The sequence below is a fragment of the Drosophila pseudoobscura genome, chromosome 2, assembly GCF_009870125.1.
Source record: "Drosophila pseudoobscura strain MV-25-SWS-2005 chromosome 2, UCI_Dpse_MV25, whole genome shotgun sequence".
Classification (NCBI taxonomy): Eukaryota; Metazoa; Arthropoda; class Insecta; order Diptera; family Drosophilidae; genus Drosophila; species Drosophila pseudoobscura.
Genome location: NC_046679.1, coordinates 3,580,363 through 3,595,185, shown reverse-complemented (window position 1 = coordinate 3,595,185; position 14,823 = coordinate 3,580,363). Strand labels below are relative to the sequence as shown.

Genomic DNA, 14,823 nt, shown 5'->3' with positions numbered 1-14,823 from the left:
TATATCAAGGCGAAAGAGCGACAAAGATAGGCATAACCGACTCGAAGAGCTAAGCGCCAAAGTCGAATGGTTTGGAATCCAGAGGAATAATTGATGCACGGAAGTACGAATTGGAAGTTGTTGTACTCTATGATCTTTACCTTACAAAATTTAATGAAATTGTTAAAATATACCGTTATATATGATTTAAATCGACTTTTAGCCTAAATTTCATTTTAAGCAGCTTCCGTGATGGTGGTTTTTTTTTTCAGACATATATCGATATAAATGTTAAACAATTATATGATTGCACTTAACAGCTCTTAATGTGGCAGCGCCTTGGATGCGCGGTAAATTTGAAATCACTGATAATGCTGGCTAGCAAGGTATCGGGTATATGAGATGCGTATTATATTTAGCGCTTACAAAACTTACCTATCCTACTTGCCTACAATGTACAGTAACATCAATTAAAACAAACAGGCTAAATATATAAATCTTACAGTACAAAGTGAGGGTACTTAAATAACTTATTTTTCTAGTTGAATAATTTAAAATTCTCGCCAATAATTTGTATTCAAAATACGATGCTTTTCTGTCGATTTCATATTCTTTTGCCCACCGTGTACTTCCCCCAGAAAGTCGAAGAATAAACTTGAACTCTTCATGTTCACCTTAAAAACTAGGCCATTAAAATTAATTAATCAGTTGAGTTTCTGCTCTCTACACGTCGTTCTGATAAGCCCTGTCAGAAACTTGGCCAAGGATCAGACGAAGATTTATCATAAACTCTAGCTAGCGGTACAAAATTGATTTTATTAAATTATTGAGTAGCTGAAGTTCAGGGTCTTCATCACAATATCACAAAGTAGAAACGCCGCTAATACACGCCGCTTGAATGACAAACGGGCGATAAAATAAAATGCAAAACGGCTATTTTGTTGCCATTTTCAGTGTGTGTTTTTGTTATTTTTTCATGAAAATGCTAAAGACCCGGAAGATTGTTCCGCTGCGTCGCCGACCAGATGATGGAAAGTGCATGGACTTTGGCAAACATTTGTCCGGACACTTAGCACGTGGGTGTGGCCGTGGCCCCTGACCGACATTTGTGGAAAGTGAGTTGAAATTTCCCATCCCATCCCATCAATGGAGCGGCAAAGTGCTTCCCAAAATACCTGGCGATGTGCTAAGTGATGGATTTGCGTAAGTAAATAGACCAGACCAGACCGTAATAAAGACGGAATCAGTGTCCGCCGTCAGTCAGGTCGGTGATGGGGGTGGGAATGGGTGAGGGAAGGGAAGGGAAGGGGGGTGGGGCTGTGGCGAGTGTCATATAAGCCTACGATTGAGTCAGACCCAATGTGAGGACTGTATTGACGTGACAACGATAATAAATCAATTGTCTAGCGGTTAATTTAAAGCCAAACATTATTTTGCTTTATTTTGGTATTCGTCTATCCCCCTTTTCTCATCGTCTTCGTTTTCGGTTTCTCTTTTGGGCGGGTGTGCTGTTTTTTTTCCGATAGGATCTGCATGTTTTGTTGGCCAATTTGGGTATAGGGTTAATAAACTTGTTCAAAATAAACCACAACAGGGGCAGAAAAGCGGAGCCAACAGTTTTGCTTTCTTTTTGGCCAACACATTCGCTTTAATTGTTTCAAACTTGACCTTACCACCGGAGATCTGAAAAACCAAGCAACAAAACTGAAAACTAAAATTGGCCATTAACGCGGCTTCGACTTGCATTGGCATCGGGTCGAAAGACAGACAGAGAATATACTATATCTATATGTATGTACATACATACATATATCTGTACGTTTCGCCGACTGCGCAGCTCAAGCTGACGCCAGCTGCGGCAGCGACGTCAAAGGCAAAAACATGGCCGGCCCGGGCCCGGAGACCGCGAAGCTCGTTCATTTTGTTTATTTATACAGCCGAGCGTGTAGAACTCCATATTAGTGTCTTCTTGGCGTTGGCCCCAGTCGAGTCCGAATCTCTTCCAGCGTGCGGCGTGTGTGAGTGAGTGAGCTGATTCCTCGGAGGGAACTCCATACGCGTACGTGCAGAATATAAGCAGAAACCATCCACAGAACAGCCAGCGGCGAGAACAGGTACGGAAGTGATTGAATTTTTGGGACATCTGTGGTGTGAAAGTGTTGCATAAATTAGAGAGCAAGTTTTCGGGACGGGACAGTCCCTAACCCAAATCGGTGGAAACTGGATTGCCAGCAAGCAAAAGTGGGTTGCAATCGACTTGACCAACTTAACTTTTTTCGCTGCTCTTTGGACAGTAATACATATGTACTCCTCTGATGGCAGTGGTGGTGCTGCTGCTAGGGGACTGGGGACTGCTGTCTGTCTGAGATTTTCTAGTCGACCTTAACCCAATGCATTGCACATAGATTAAATGCTAAAAACTGGCTTGAGGAGCTGCAATTTTGCCAGTCAGCCAAGGCCAAGACTCTGGCAGCATTGGGGCGGCCAAAACTAAACGTTTTGAACTTGTAATCGATTGCAATTCAATTCGCAGCTGCATCAGGTGCCTGGCCTCCATCTGCACCCCATCATTTGATTCCATTGCGAAGACCCGACACCGCCAGCCATGAAATCATGGTTAAGCAAACAAATTTCATGACGATTTGTACCTGTGCCCCTGCAAAAGTTTCCCGTCCATTCCATCCATCCGTTACAGTTCCCAAAAAACGAAAAAACAAAAAGAAAACACACCGACTTTAAAGAGAAAAAATCCAATTAACGCTGCAAATATTTACCCAGTAATTAAAGATTGTCAGAAGAGCGTCTGCCCAAAAAGTCTCTGACTCTGAACCGAACCAGTCTCTGACTCTGACTCTGGCGCTGGCGCTGGGCACCGTGTTAGCTATGGATTTGGATTTGGATTTGGATGTGGATGTGGATGTGTGGTTGCCAAGTGCTCGGCTGACTCGGCGCAATGGCTTGGCTTGGCTGCCTTGCCTTCTCCTCTGCTGTAAATGCCTCGGCTGGCAGAAACAGAAAAAAAAAAAATTAATTTACTGCGCTAAGCAAGCATGAAACCATAAAACATATGCACTTGACACAGCCAGAGTTAAATGATTAACCTGTTGCACTCCCTCTCCTCGCGAAACCCAAAACGAAACGAAACGAAACGAGTCAGAACGCGACAGTGAGGGCTGCTCGACCCCATGGCATACCCTCTACTGTAGGTTGAATTTAAAGCCACCGTCACTGTCGCTGAGTTCTTCTGTCTAACACACTGCCGACACCCATTGATGGGGATGGGGATAGGGCTAATGTATTCGGGAACTTCACATGCCTGGTTGATTGTTTTCATTTACACAACACAAATGCGTGTGAAAATCGTGCTACGATAGGAAAACATCCGCCCCATTCATGGGGCTCGTCAAATACTTGACGACAAAATATTAAGATCTTTTTTTGTGCCATGCATTTGCCAAATGCAATTATGCAAAAGACACATGCAAAAGCTGCAATCTGGCGACTGGCTCATTAATAGCAAATGAATCACAGATGGTTTGTTTCGTTGGACAATGAGTAGAAGACTAATGCTAATGCCCTCCATCGGCCTTCATTAGATCCGAAATTAGTGGCAAATTAAGTTGTTTATTTTTTTTCTTTGTTTCATGTTGAAAAATCATACAAAATTAACGCCTTTTGCGGGGCTTTTCCGCACTGTCCAGACAGCCTTTGGGTGTTTAGATACTCGTACTTTTCGCATTAGTCACAGACGGGCCAAAAAAGAGAACCAGAAACTGAAACTGAAGCTGAAGCTGAACGATTGTTAAACATTTCAAAATGTTCGGCAGACCTACATGTATGTTCGAGTACAGCACGCGAAGGCGACGAGACCTGGGGGCTGGGTAAATCCACAGCGGAGTCGCGGTTCTGATAATGCTGACAAGGCGTTCGACAAGCACCTCTGAAAGGGTATGAAATTTGCAAAAACCAGAATCAATTATGCATACAAAACACATATTTTATGCGTGCGTGGCAGTCTGCCTCTGCTGCCTCTGCTGCCTCTGTTGCCACTTCTCCTTGTTCGTTTCTTAATTTATTTGTTCCTATTTGTCGAGCTTTTTTGTGTCGACTGGCCAAGGCGGGGCAGCCGGAAGACTCTCTGCCGACTCTCTCAACAGAGTCCCAGCGTGCACCAGCAATGGTCCGGCGGCCTTTGGGCTTACAAAAGTGTAGCAAAGCCCGAGAAGAGCCTAGCACTGGGGGTGGTAGGGGGTGTGTGGGTGCCCCTAAATTTAGAACATGACAGGAGGACAGGCGGAGGTGACAGCGTCAACAGGCAGTGGAACGGGTGACGACTGACTCAGACGTCGTGTCGATTGGCGTCACATTTTTGGTCGTGATGATGCTCAGAGCTCACTTTTCCTGTCTCCAGTGTCAATCTACGGCTGCCAAGTGCCTTGCATACGAATGGGTCTAGGAATTGCTTTCGGAATGGGCTACCGAATGGAAATGGGAATGGGAATGGGTACACGGGTATGGGGCTGTAACCCTGACAGAGACCCCAGTCTCAGTCGCTGTTGGCAGTCGCACGGTTGCAGTCCGCAAAATATCAATCATACGCCGTGTATAACCAATTAGTGGCACTGGCAGTGGCAGTGGCAGGTGGCAGCAAATGGCGACTTTCAATGCGAAGGCTCTCCAAATTCAATTACCCGCCATGTGATCCATGAAAATTGTCTGACATTAGAGCCCAGAAACGCTGCGATTTGAAAACTCCAGTCATTTGACAGTCATTAAGTAAAACCACACACTCCAAGAAGGCCTTGATTTTAAAGTTCCTTTTCACCAAACCAAACACACAAACAAATCAAGTATACCCGTGCGCTGGAAAATATTTATAAATATAGCAAAGTTGAAGAGCACCTAACCCAGTTGATCTCCCTGCCGATGCCGCAAACTGGATATGTGGCGACCAGCTAATTATACACGCTAATAGTATTCCAGAAGATTCTGCCTCAAGTTCCGGTTCGAGTTGCCTAGGTCAGTGGTTAACACACCGAAACTATAACTAAAACTATAAAACCAACAAAAAACGAAAAACCGAATGTTACATAAGAACAAGTTCTTAAGACATTTGTAATTGAATACATTTCGGTGGATCGCATCCATTTATTCAATCGAATAGTGATGTTCCGTGTGCAATTTAAATAACAATACCCAACAATCGCCCAAAAGGAAGACACGAAGGCAATGGCTTCGATTGGCTTGGCAATGGCTACTATGTAAATGCCTAGAACATAAACGATGTGAGTGTGCTGGTTGTTATCTTGGAGATATAAACACAGAGATACGGCATACAGACACATACATAGATACTCGTACAAGATGAATGCCAAAGTTAGATCGACTTTAGTGCCAAGGCGAGAAATTCAAATGAAGCCTTGAGTTTGGCTCTGTTCAGGTTTCGAAGCCATTGACTTGCGGTCGTGGTCAGCCAAGAATCTTAAATACCCAGCCAGCAGCCAACAGCCACCAGCATCGCATCGCATCGCATCTTTATAATGCGAATCTCTAGCCATTATCGATTTCGAGATGGCAATTTTCAAGTTGCAATCATACTCGTGCGCCATTGGGGTGCAACAGTGGCAGCCTCGGATTGCAGCTTTTTATCTGGATTCGTCTGTCGTCATTCATCATTCGATTTGGGTTTCGCCTGGCTCGGTGCTCGTCCCGTTTTGCATATGGGATAACTAAATAAGTCTTCTCTTACATTTCATTAATAAAGCGTTTGCGTAGTTGGCTTCTGGCATTCCAATGCGGATCACGCTCGTCTCGCTAGCATAATCAATAGCCCGCGACTCTCGAGCCCCGACTCTCGAACGTGCCAAGCCTCTCTAAGCACTCGGGCTTTTAGAATATCTTTTCATTCAATATTTTGGCAACGCGGCGTGCGGACGTCGAGCTCTGAATTTTCGATTTTGGGCGAAAATTTCTAAAGCCTGTTTCCCCTTTCCTCCCATCCTGCAGTTGCCAATTGCAGAATCCGAATCGGAACCAAACCCAAGCAGCCGCAATGACTACTTACATGAAGATATTCGAGGAGCGCATCTCCGGCCTGTCCAAGGGCGTGGGTGAGTAAAATATTAATAGGGAAAACTCTTCGGTAATACTCAAACTAACTTCCCAAACATTTGTGTGCAGATGAGACTGTGGACAGCTGGTTCCTGATGAGTTCGCCGGCGCCTGTCTTTGGTGTGGTTTTACTCTACCTTGCGTTTATTCTGAAGATCGGACCCGAGTTCATGAAGAACCGCAAGCCCATGGATCTGAAGCGTATCATGGTGTTCTACAACGCCTTCCAGGTCTGCTACTCCATTTGGATGTGTCGCACGGTGAGTCCATAAAACCCGTCATAATTATTCAGATCATAAAGCGGCTGCTGATGCTCTCCATTGATGTATTATTCAGTTATCATAAGCACCTATAAACGTGCTCGTACGACATACTAAATGAGGGCAGCTAAATATATGTATATATTGAATATTCACATATTCTAATCATTTCATTTCACTCGTTCATTTACAGTCCATCCAGGAGAGCAATGTGATATCCTCCATCTTCTCGAAGAAGTGCGAAATCAATCGCACGCGTGAACAGAATCTGGCTTTGTACTCGGGAGCCTGGTTCTACTTCTTCTCGAAGATCATCGACCTGCTGGACACGACGTTCTTTGTGCTGCGCAAGAAGAATAACCAGGTGTCGTTCCTGCATGTCTACCACCACACAATCACCGTGCTCTTCTCCTGGGGCTACCTTAAGTACGCGCCCGGGGAGCAGGGCGTGATCATTGGCATCCTCAATTCGGGCGTGCACATCATGATGTACTTCTACTACATGGTGGCGGCTATGGGACCCCAGTACCAGAAGTACCTCTGGTGGAAGAAGTACATGACAAGCATCCAGCTGATCCAGTTCGTCCTGATCCTCGGCTACATGCTGGCCGTCGGCGCCAAGGGCTGCAACATGCCCAAGACACTCACCTTCTTCTTCGTGGGTAACACCGTCATCTTCCTATATCTGTTCGGCAACTTCTACCGCAAGACCTACAACAAAAACAAGGCCATCGATGGCAGCTCCCGGACCGGCAGCAGTCTGGCCCAGTCCGCACTCCGCGCCGCCGGCGGCATGGGCTGCATGCCCACCCAGACCCAGATCACAAGCCAGAGCCAGGGCCAGGTACAGCCGGCCAAGGCATACATCGATCTGAACAACAACAGCGTGAAGCCGCTGAAGGTGGAATGAGCGCGAGCCCCCGTTTGGTTGGGTTTCAGTTTAGCAATTATTGTTTTGTAGAGCGGGGCTTTAGTTTAGTTTGTAGTGTATCTTAATCTCTATATCTACGCATCTGTAGCAGGCACAACGTACCATCTACGATGTATGTATAATGTTTATGCCGAGCAGCCGAAGATTACAACCCAAAAAATAGCTAGGATCGTAAGAGTGTGCCTGATCTGATTGTGGACAGTCTGACTGAGTATGTGTTAATGTTTTCCAGAGTTTGAGTTTGATTTTGCGTTTGATTTTGAGTGTGCGAGTGTGATAGAGTTTTTATTAATGAAATGCAGCCGTAAATCGTTTCTCGAATTGTCATCTCGGAAACAAGAAAAATTGAATAAAACTTTGATTTTTTATCTTTAACAAAACCAAGGCTTTGTGTCTGTTCTTTGCCGGTTCGAGGTTCGGGTTTCGCATTAGATAACAACAATCTTAAAACCTGTTGTATCCCATTATTTATGACAGCGCCAGCACCCGTCGATCCCATACCCAAATCATTTCCGAACTCTTGTGCCGGGCCGGCCACGCGCTCTCTCTCTCCACCCCAATAAAATTATGCAGATCTGCCATCTGCCATCTACCAGATATTCTTTTGCGGCACATTACGGCAGCATGATTAATACCTTACGATTAATCTCTGAATATCCAAGTCCCCGAAACTTCTGTATCTCTGAATATCCCAGTCCCCCAATCTCATACGATAATTCTCTGTTCTGTGGCTAGTCCTCCTAGCCATGAACTTGGAACCTGGCACGCGTGCTGCTGGGCTGCTGGGCTGGTTATGCAATGGCTTCTAACCCGTTTTTGGGTCCGGCTCAGACACCATGGCGACTCAGAGAGTGTGGTCATAGCTAAATTAGAAATTCTAATTCCTTTTTTTGATCTCTTTCGAATTAATTCTGACACACACACGCCGAGCAACGTTTAAAGAATAGCCTACTTGTTTTTATGCAGATTAGGGGGGCCAAAAACGTTTCGTTCAAGTCAAAGTTCAAGGGCCATATACCGAATTTCGATATTTACCCAAGAACTTTTTATATTAGACTGTTTTTCAGTGTAAATTCGCGGCAATTTGCATAGGTCATCGCCAAAAACTGTCAATCAACGTAAAGATGGAATGAGAACTGCTATGAGGCTCGAATTTTCACTCAAACACCATTGAGGGGGATTTTGGTAAATTTCGGCCACAATTGGAGGAAAGTTATCTTCAGAAAATCGTGAAAATTTGCAGCTTTTCAGCTAAAAAGTGTGCACTATTTTTTTAGTTACAGAATTTATGTAAAATAAATGTAGAATTGCCCTTTGGTGGTAAGCTCCAAACCATTAAACAATATATATTTATGATCAGCATCGAAATCTAGATTGTTAAAGCCCAAAATATGAAAATATTTGTTCAAACAGATTAAAAATATGGAAGATATTGCAATGGCGCCTCAATGAAGAGACCCTCGGACAGGTGTCGCCACCGAGACATGTAGTTGGGGCGTAGATAATTTGTAGATAATAGACGAGAAAACTGTACAAAAATGGACCCGGAAAAGTTTCAACACTTTAAAGCTGAATAATAAATGTCGGATACCCCTTATATCTCCTTCCTTGTATATTTTCCCTCACTTGGATGCAATGAAAGAAGAACTCTGGATACCAGGGTAGTTTTCTATAAAACTAGTTCTGATTTCTTCTTCATTTTTAAGCAGCCTGATCAGATCTATGATGATCATGCCATACAACACGTAATAAACTGGCTCCGATTGGGCCAGTCCTCAGGCAAAAGAGGTTTTGCTTTGGGCTTTCGGCTTTTGTGTGCCTGTGTGCATGTGTTTGTGGTCAAGATCAAGGTCAATTGTCCAAACCGGCTTTATTGAATACTGTATCCGCAGAGCGACTGGCAGCAACTCCACTTGAAGATGCGTTTCCACTTCCGCTTTGGGTTCCGTTTTGACTGATTGATCAATAAAAGGTTGTATGTTGTGTTGTGGAATTTATCAGATCTTCATCTCAACAGCTCAGCTTTTCTGCGTGTATGCTCAAGGTGCCTTTTAAATGAGCTTCTAATGAGCGGATCCGGACCGAGGCAAGACGATACGATCATCGATGGCAAGTGGTCCCAATCTTCTGGCACGGCTGTGTGTGGACCGTGTTCTCAGAGAATCGCCTCGTAAAAATTCATGAACTGGACATGCTCCATCGGCATCAACATCAACATCACCCCACCATCCGACCTGTTCGGGCCACGCCTATTCAAATTCAAATTCGAATATCACTGCGATTACGTACATACATATCTCTTGGTTTCCGCAGATGAATGAATGAATAGCTTGATCCGACCATTGTATATAATCTGAAATGAGTTCCTTGAGAATGGATTTCCTTAAGCATGTGTCAGGTGTTGGTCATATAATTATCAATGAGAACACTTTGCCTGGGAAGAAGGTGTGGCTGGGGGCTGTGTGACCTAAACAAATACCATATACCTTTTGTGGTACGCGGACAAGAGTAAATAGTTCCTTAAGCAAATGCTTTTATGATTACGTCAAAGGTTTATCATAGGAAGTGAGTTTAAGTGAGAGTTTAAAGAGACATTTTCTCACAGTCTAATCAAACAATGGATTTGGATTTGGAATTTCCATTCCAATGTTATCCAATTAAACATCGTGTTACGATCGAAAGCACTTTTAGGCAGATTAATTGTGCAAACATTTCCTGGACATATCTTGAAGATGATCAAAGAGGAATTATATCTATGAATCAATCCATTGAAGGCCCCACCCCAACCACATCCATCAATCCATTCATTGAACAAACAAAGAACCATTCTTATTGTTTTTATAAAATTTTGTAGAAAAAATTCTAGTTTTATTTGTAAGATTTTGTTTGTTTTAGCTAGACGTAAATATCTTTTTCTCTTCGTTTATAACTACTTTACATACCGATGCGTATATAAAATCTTAAGAAAACATATTCATATGCGTACCTACAATTATTTACACAACTAACACATCTTCTTCTTCATCATCTTGTGTGTGGTTTACCTAACTTACTTGTAGTTTAGTTCAGCTTTGACCGAAAGACATACAAGCACTTCTTTCATCTGGTGTCCGCCTCAGCGGACATCAAACGAGGCGAGCGATGATGGCGACGGCTGCAAAAAGCAATTTTAACTGTTTGAACATTTACATACGATATTGTGTGTATCTGTATCTTGAAAACCTCATCTGTTCCAATAGACGAGTGTATGGTGTCTCGTTTTCTTGTTTTACGTGTTTTTGGCGGCGGATTACTTAAGAAATTAGTCAACAAAGTTGCACATAGAACATCATGGGGTATCTGCTCTCAGTGTGTGCCCCGCTTTGTATGAGTATTGAAAGGGGGAGGGATTGGTATGACATCTACCCTACAAGGCCTTCTGCTTTTGCTTCAGCTCCAGGTCCTTCGCTGCCACCTTATTCAGATCCTTGGCACAGCTCTCGTTATTGTTGTTCGCCATCAGGGCGTCGGCCTTGGCCTGGGCAGCCGCCTGCTTCTTCTTGTAGGACTTCTGGTAGAAGTCGTTGAAGAGGAAGTAGAAGAAGACGGCATTGGGCAGGGTGAAGCAGACAGACCACCGGGGATAGCCGCAGTCCGTGTACAGCAGCTGAGTTTGATGGATGAAGGCGCAGCAGAACTGGATCTGAAATGTTACAAGTTATAGAACAAGAAACCGTGGGAGATGTCCCATTGATGGCTCACCATTTGCAGGTTGGTGATGTACTTCTTCCACCAGAGGTACTTCTGCATCTGGGGCCCGAAGGCGGACAGGAAGTAGTACGAATACATGATGATGTGCACGAACGAGTTGATCATGCCGATGAAGGTGCCGTGTCCGCCCGGGTAGTATTTGCTGGTGCCCCAGCTGATCATCGGCATCACGGTGTGGTGGTAGACGTGCAGGAAGGTCACCTGGCGATCGTTCTTGCGCAGCACAAAGAAGATCGTGTCCAGCAGCTCGGTGATCTTGGCCAGATAGTAGACGTACACGACGCGCGCCTCCCTGTAAGCCTTGGGGGTACGCGACCAGTCGACGGGCTGGCACCGCCAGCTGTATGTCTGCCAGATGACCACACCCTCGTACACCATCCACACGCTGAGCGCCACCTGGAAGAAGTTGTAGACCAGGAGGGTGCGCTCCAGCTTGAAGGGCTTCCGGTCGCGCATGAAGCGCGGACCCCATCCCAGCACGAAGAACAGGTAAAGGCCGAGGATGGCAAGCAGCGGCAGGGGGGACTTGATCAGGAACCAGTCATTGGTGCGGGGATCTACAGGAGAACAGGTACCCACAAGATTGAGTAAAACGATTCCATGTAACTCCTATAGGGAGGGGGTCGGACGATCACTCACCTGCCAATTCGATGAACAGAAAGTTCCAATAATCGGTTTGCGATGCGTTGACGGCTGCCATTTTTAATAATATCCCGCTTTTGTCGCGCTACAAACGTATTTAGTAGTTGTATCTTCGATGTGAAATTTAAGAATCTGCTAAGCTCGCGTCGCAACGTTCCTCAAAAGTCCAAAGCGAACGAGTTTTGCCAAATCTAAAGATTGGGGAAGAAGCATGGATACGAGGTCTGGATGAGCGAAAGAGGTTTTCAAGTTTGTATTTTAAATTATGTTAATGCCATCCACTAGTAATTGATTGTCATGGCGGGATGTCGGGATGGCGGGATGGTGGGATGGCGGGAAGGCGGGGCACTGTTGCCGGGAGTTCCGAAAGCTGAATAAATATAATACTAATAATCAAAGCCGAAACAGAATAACAATTGGTTGCAGAGTGACCAAGACCTTTGTCTTTATTTCATCTTCTCTTTTCTGGTGCGGCAGATACTGAAAGCTGTCGCCGTTCGCTGGCGGAGGTGAAATGTCATAAAATTATCATGTAACAGTAACAGTAAATTATATTCATTATTATGAATTAAACAACAAACAAAACACACAACAAATTGGTGGTGGTCACCACACGGGGAGGCGATGGTTACCTCACGGCCCGCCAGCAAATTGGGACGGACTCCGAGACGCCGCGGCGTCTCACGTGTGGAACGAACACAGCAGATGCGGTGCCCACACACAACACACTCGAAACACCCCAAAACTCGAAACAAATTAATTTTGTGTTGAGCTTTTTGTTTTGGCTCCTCTTTGAGCTAAAATCTACAACAAAATCAGATTGAAGTTCCCCTTGGAATTGCATCGAAGACGGAATGCTCTTACAAGAGGATTTCTATCTCTTTGGAAACTTGCCTTATTAACTTAGAACCCAACCCTTTCTTAAAATTGAAGGATTCTACATAATTTTTGAAGAGGGAAATCTGCATTGAATGTGTTGCTTAAATGTTTTAATGTTCTCTATCCTGAGTCCTCTTTACCATCCTAAAATCCTCTTTACTTAAGCAGGATCATACCCTCAATAAGCAGTCAACTCCATCGAATTATACGAAATTATGAAATGACGTTCATTGACTTCCAGTTTCACACTTGAACTTGGCAAAAGACCGATTAAGGCCCATAGAAATACCGAACACAACTTCTTGAGCTACCAACAATCGCATAAGATTTTTATTTCTTTGCTCGTTTTCGAGGCTATTCTGATCAGCTTCTTGGGCTTTTCATCTCGAGAGCGATCTCAAGAGATGTGAAGTGTGCAAAGAGAGGAACAAATTGAGATAATAATAAATGAGGCATAAATATTTTGAAGGGCAAGTTGGTCAACAGCCAGACTATCAACGGGTTTGGCTATTGTGGTTTTCGGCCAGCCATTTCCTGCACTTGCTCTCATGAATATTAGCTGCAGCAATCAAGGCAGAATGGGGCTGAAAAATGGGGCGATAAATGACAGCACGATAGCAAAGGTGCTAAACGCTTTTGTGGTCCCACAAACATTTCCAAGCGAAATCCAGTTTATCAATTGGTAAAATCGTTGCACGACCTTGCCTCAGTCTATGGCCAGTTCTGGTGCCATTGCTGGGAAACCTGGCAGTCCAGCCTAATGCTCCGTCGTGTCTGGCTGATCGTTGTCAACAAATTTTATGGGGCATTTCCACTTGGCTAGTCACTTGCCAAATAGTCGGCGGCTCTCTTTCTGAAGATCTTTGTATTTCTTTTTTTGGGCTATGGGCCTTGACCACGCCTAAAGCCAACGCACACAATATTGTGTCAACTGTTGCTCAATTCCAGACCAAATATTGCCAATTTTCAATTTTCGAATATTATGCAACAGTTGACCTTGCCAGGGAAATGTGGGAAAATGCCCTTTCTTAGCGGAGAAGTTTCGGATTCTAAGATTTTTCATCTCCTTCTGATTCTTCTTCTTAATTTACATATATATATACATTTGATTGATCTGATAGTTCACACACACACGCACACATACACACACTTTGGAGAGCTTTTGGGGCACCTGTTGCAATCGCTTCGATTGCCGTGCACTTAATTTACGACAACTCTTAATGTTAACACCATGACAACTGTTTTTTTGTTTTGCTGCTGCTGTCGCTTCTTATGACTGATCTGATCTAGTAAGGTAGGCACTATATGGTGGTAGTACTATAGTATATATGAGGTGAAGAGAGAGACCTTTGCTGGCATCCGCTACCCACGAGACTTGTACGCGCACTGAACTGCTACGCCGAGCTGCACGGCGCTATGTATAAAAATTTCGTCTAAAGGTTCGATTCGGTTTCGCTGTTTCTTTGGCTCTGTTTTTGGGGCTCTATTGGTTTTGTTTCTGTTTCTGTTTCGATTTCGATTTTGGTTTCAGTTTTTGTTTTTTGTTTTTGTTTCTATTTGCTCCGTTTGCTGGGGAACTTTTGTGGGGGGCCTCTGGCGTCTGCTCATCTCTAATGTTCTTTTGTGCCGCTCCGTTTGATTGGAGGCTGCGATCGAGTCGCATCGAACACATCGATTGCCTGGTCTCGTTTTTCTACTCAGAATTCAAAATTATGATGGCAACAGCTTATAGGGTTTTGGCCATAATTCTATCTGTGTTTGTTTATGATTCTAAATGAATGTGCGTTCGGTTGTTGTTGCTGCCTGATTTTGCCAGAATATTAATTTATTTTCTATTGTATTTGGATGTACAGCCTTTTGGCACAATCCGATAGATTCATAAATAATTCTTGAATAGTTTTCAATAAATATGCACATAGCGTTGCAGCATTCGTTGAGGATATCAAAGGATGAGGAAATTAATTCTTAAAGTTGTAAAACTTTTAATATCAAGAATCTCTTTTTGGTACACGAATGAGATTTTCATTCGATTTCGCTTTCATGTTCTTCCAATTCCTCCATTTTCATCGCTTCGGCCTGAGATTTATTCCATTTTAGATTGATCAGCCTTGACCCAGATTGAATATTCTTTAGATTTCTTTCCGCATCATGTTGAACTCCAGAATAATATGTTTCTTTGGGGCTTATGCGTAGCTGGTTAAGAATTCTGTTGACCTTTTTGGGCCGTTGCGGAAAACTGCCCAGTCCACAAAATTCTCAAGTTGTAAGAGT

General features: G+C 44.0%; 2 protein-coding genes and 1 long non-coding RNA gene across 4 annotated transcripts; 1 reads left to right on the top strand and 2 right to left on the bottom strand.

The window, feature by feature from the left end:
- Window positions 1–1,937: 1,937 nt before the first annotated feature.
- Window positions 1,938–7,540, top strand: bond (james bond). Of its 2 annotated transcripts, none has more exons than XM_015183244.2 (4): window positions 1,938–2,093; window positions 5,986–6,089; window positions 6,160–6,350; window positions 6,544–7,540. In XM_015183244.2, the coding sequence occupies exons 2-4, from the start codon at window positions 6,032–6,034 to the stop codon at window positions 7,258–7,260; spliced, it is 966 nt and encodes a 321-aa protein (XP_015038730.1). In that variant the 5' UTR covers window positions 1,938–2,093; window positions 5,986–6,031; the 3' UTR covers window positions 7,261–7,540. The 2 variants fall into 2 exon arrangements, with proteins under 2 accessions (XP_015038730.1, XP_001357857.1); XM_001357820.4 differs by lacking the exon at window positions 1,938–2,093 and adding an exon at window positions 4,612–4,998.
- Window positions 3,584–4,015, bottom strand: LOC117184934 (uncharacterized). The gene is made up of 2 exons (XR_004470408.1): window positions 3,813–4,015; window positions 3,584–3,758 (listed from the first exon to the last, which is right to left on the bottom strand). It is a non-coding gene; the product is annotated as an uncharacterized lncRNA (long non-coding RNA).
- Window positions 7,541–10,282: 2,742 nt separating the features above from the next.
- On the bottom strand, window positions 10,283–14,025 carry sit (stuck in traffic). Its single transcript, XM_001357821.4, has 4 exons — window positions 13,900–14,025; window positions 11,671–11,864; window positions 11,023–11,588; window positions 10,283–10,963 (listed from the first exon to the last, which is right to left on the bottom strand). Exons 2-4 carry the CDS (start codon window positions 11,729–11,731, stop codon window positions 10,688–10,690), a joined length of 903 nt encoding a protein of 300 aa, XP_001357858.1. The 5' UTR covers window positions 11,732–11,864; window positions 13,900–14,025; the 3' UTR covers window positions 10,283–10,687.
- Between the last annotated feature and the right edge of the window lie 798 nt (window positions 14,026–14,823).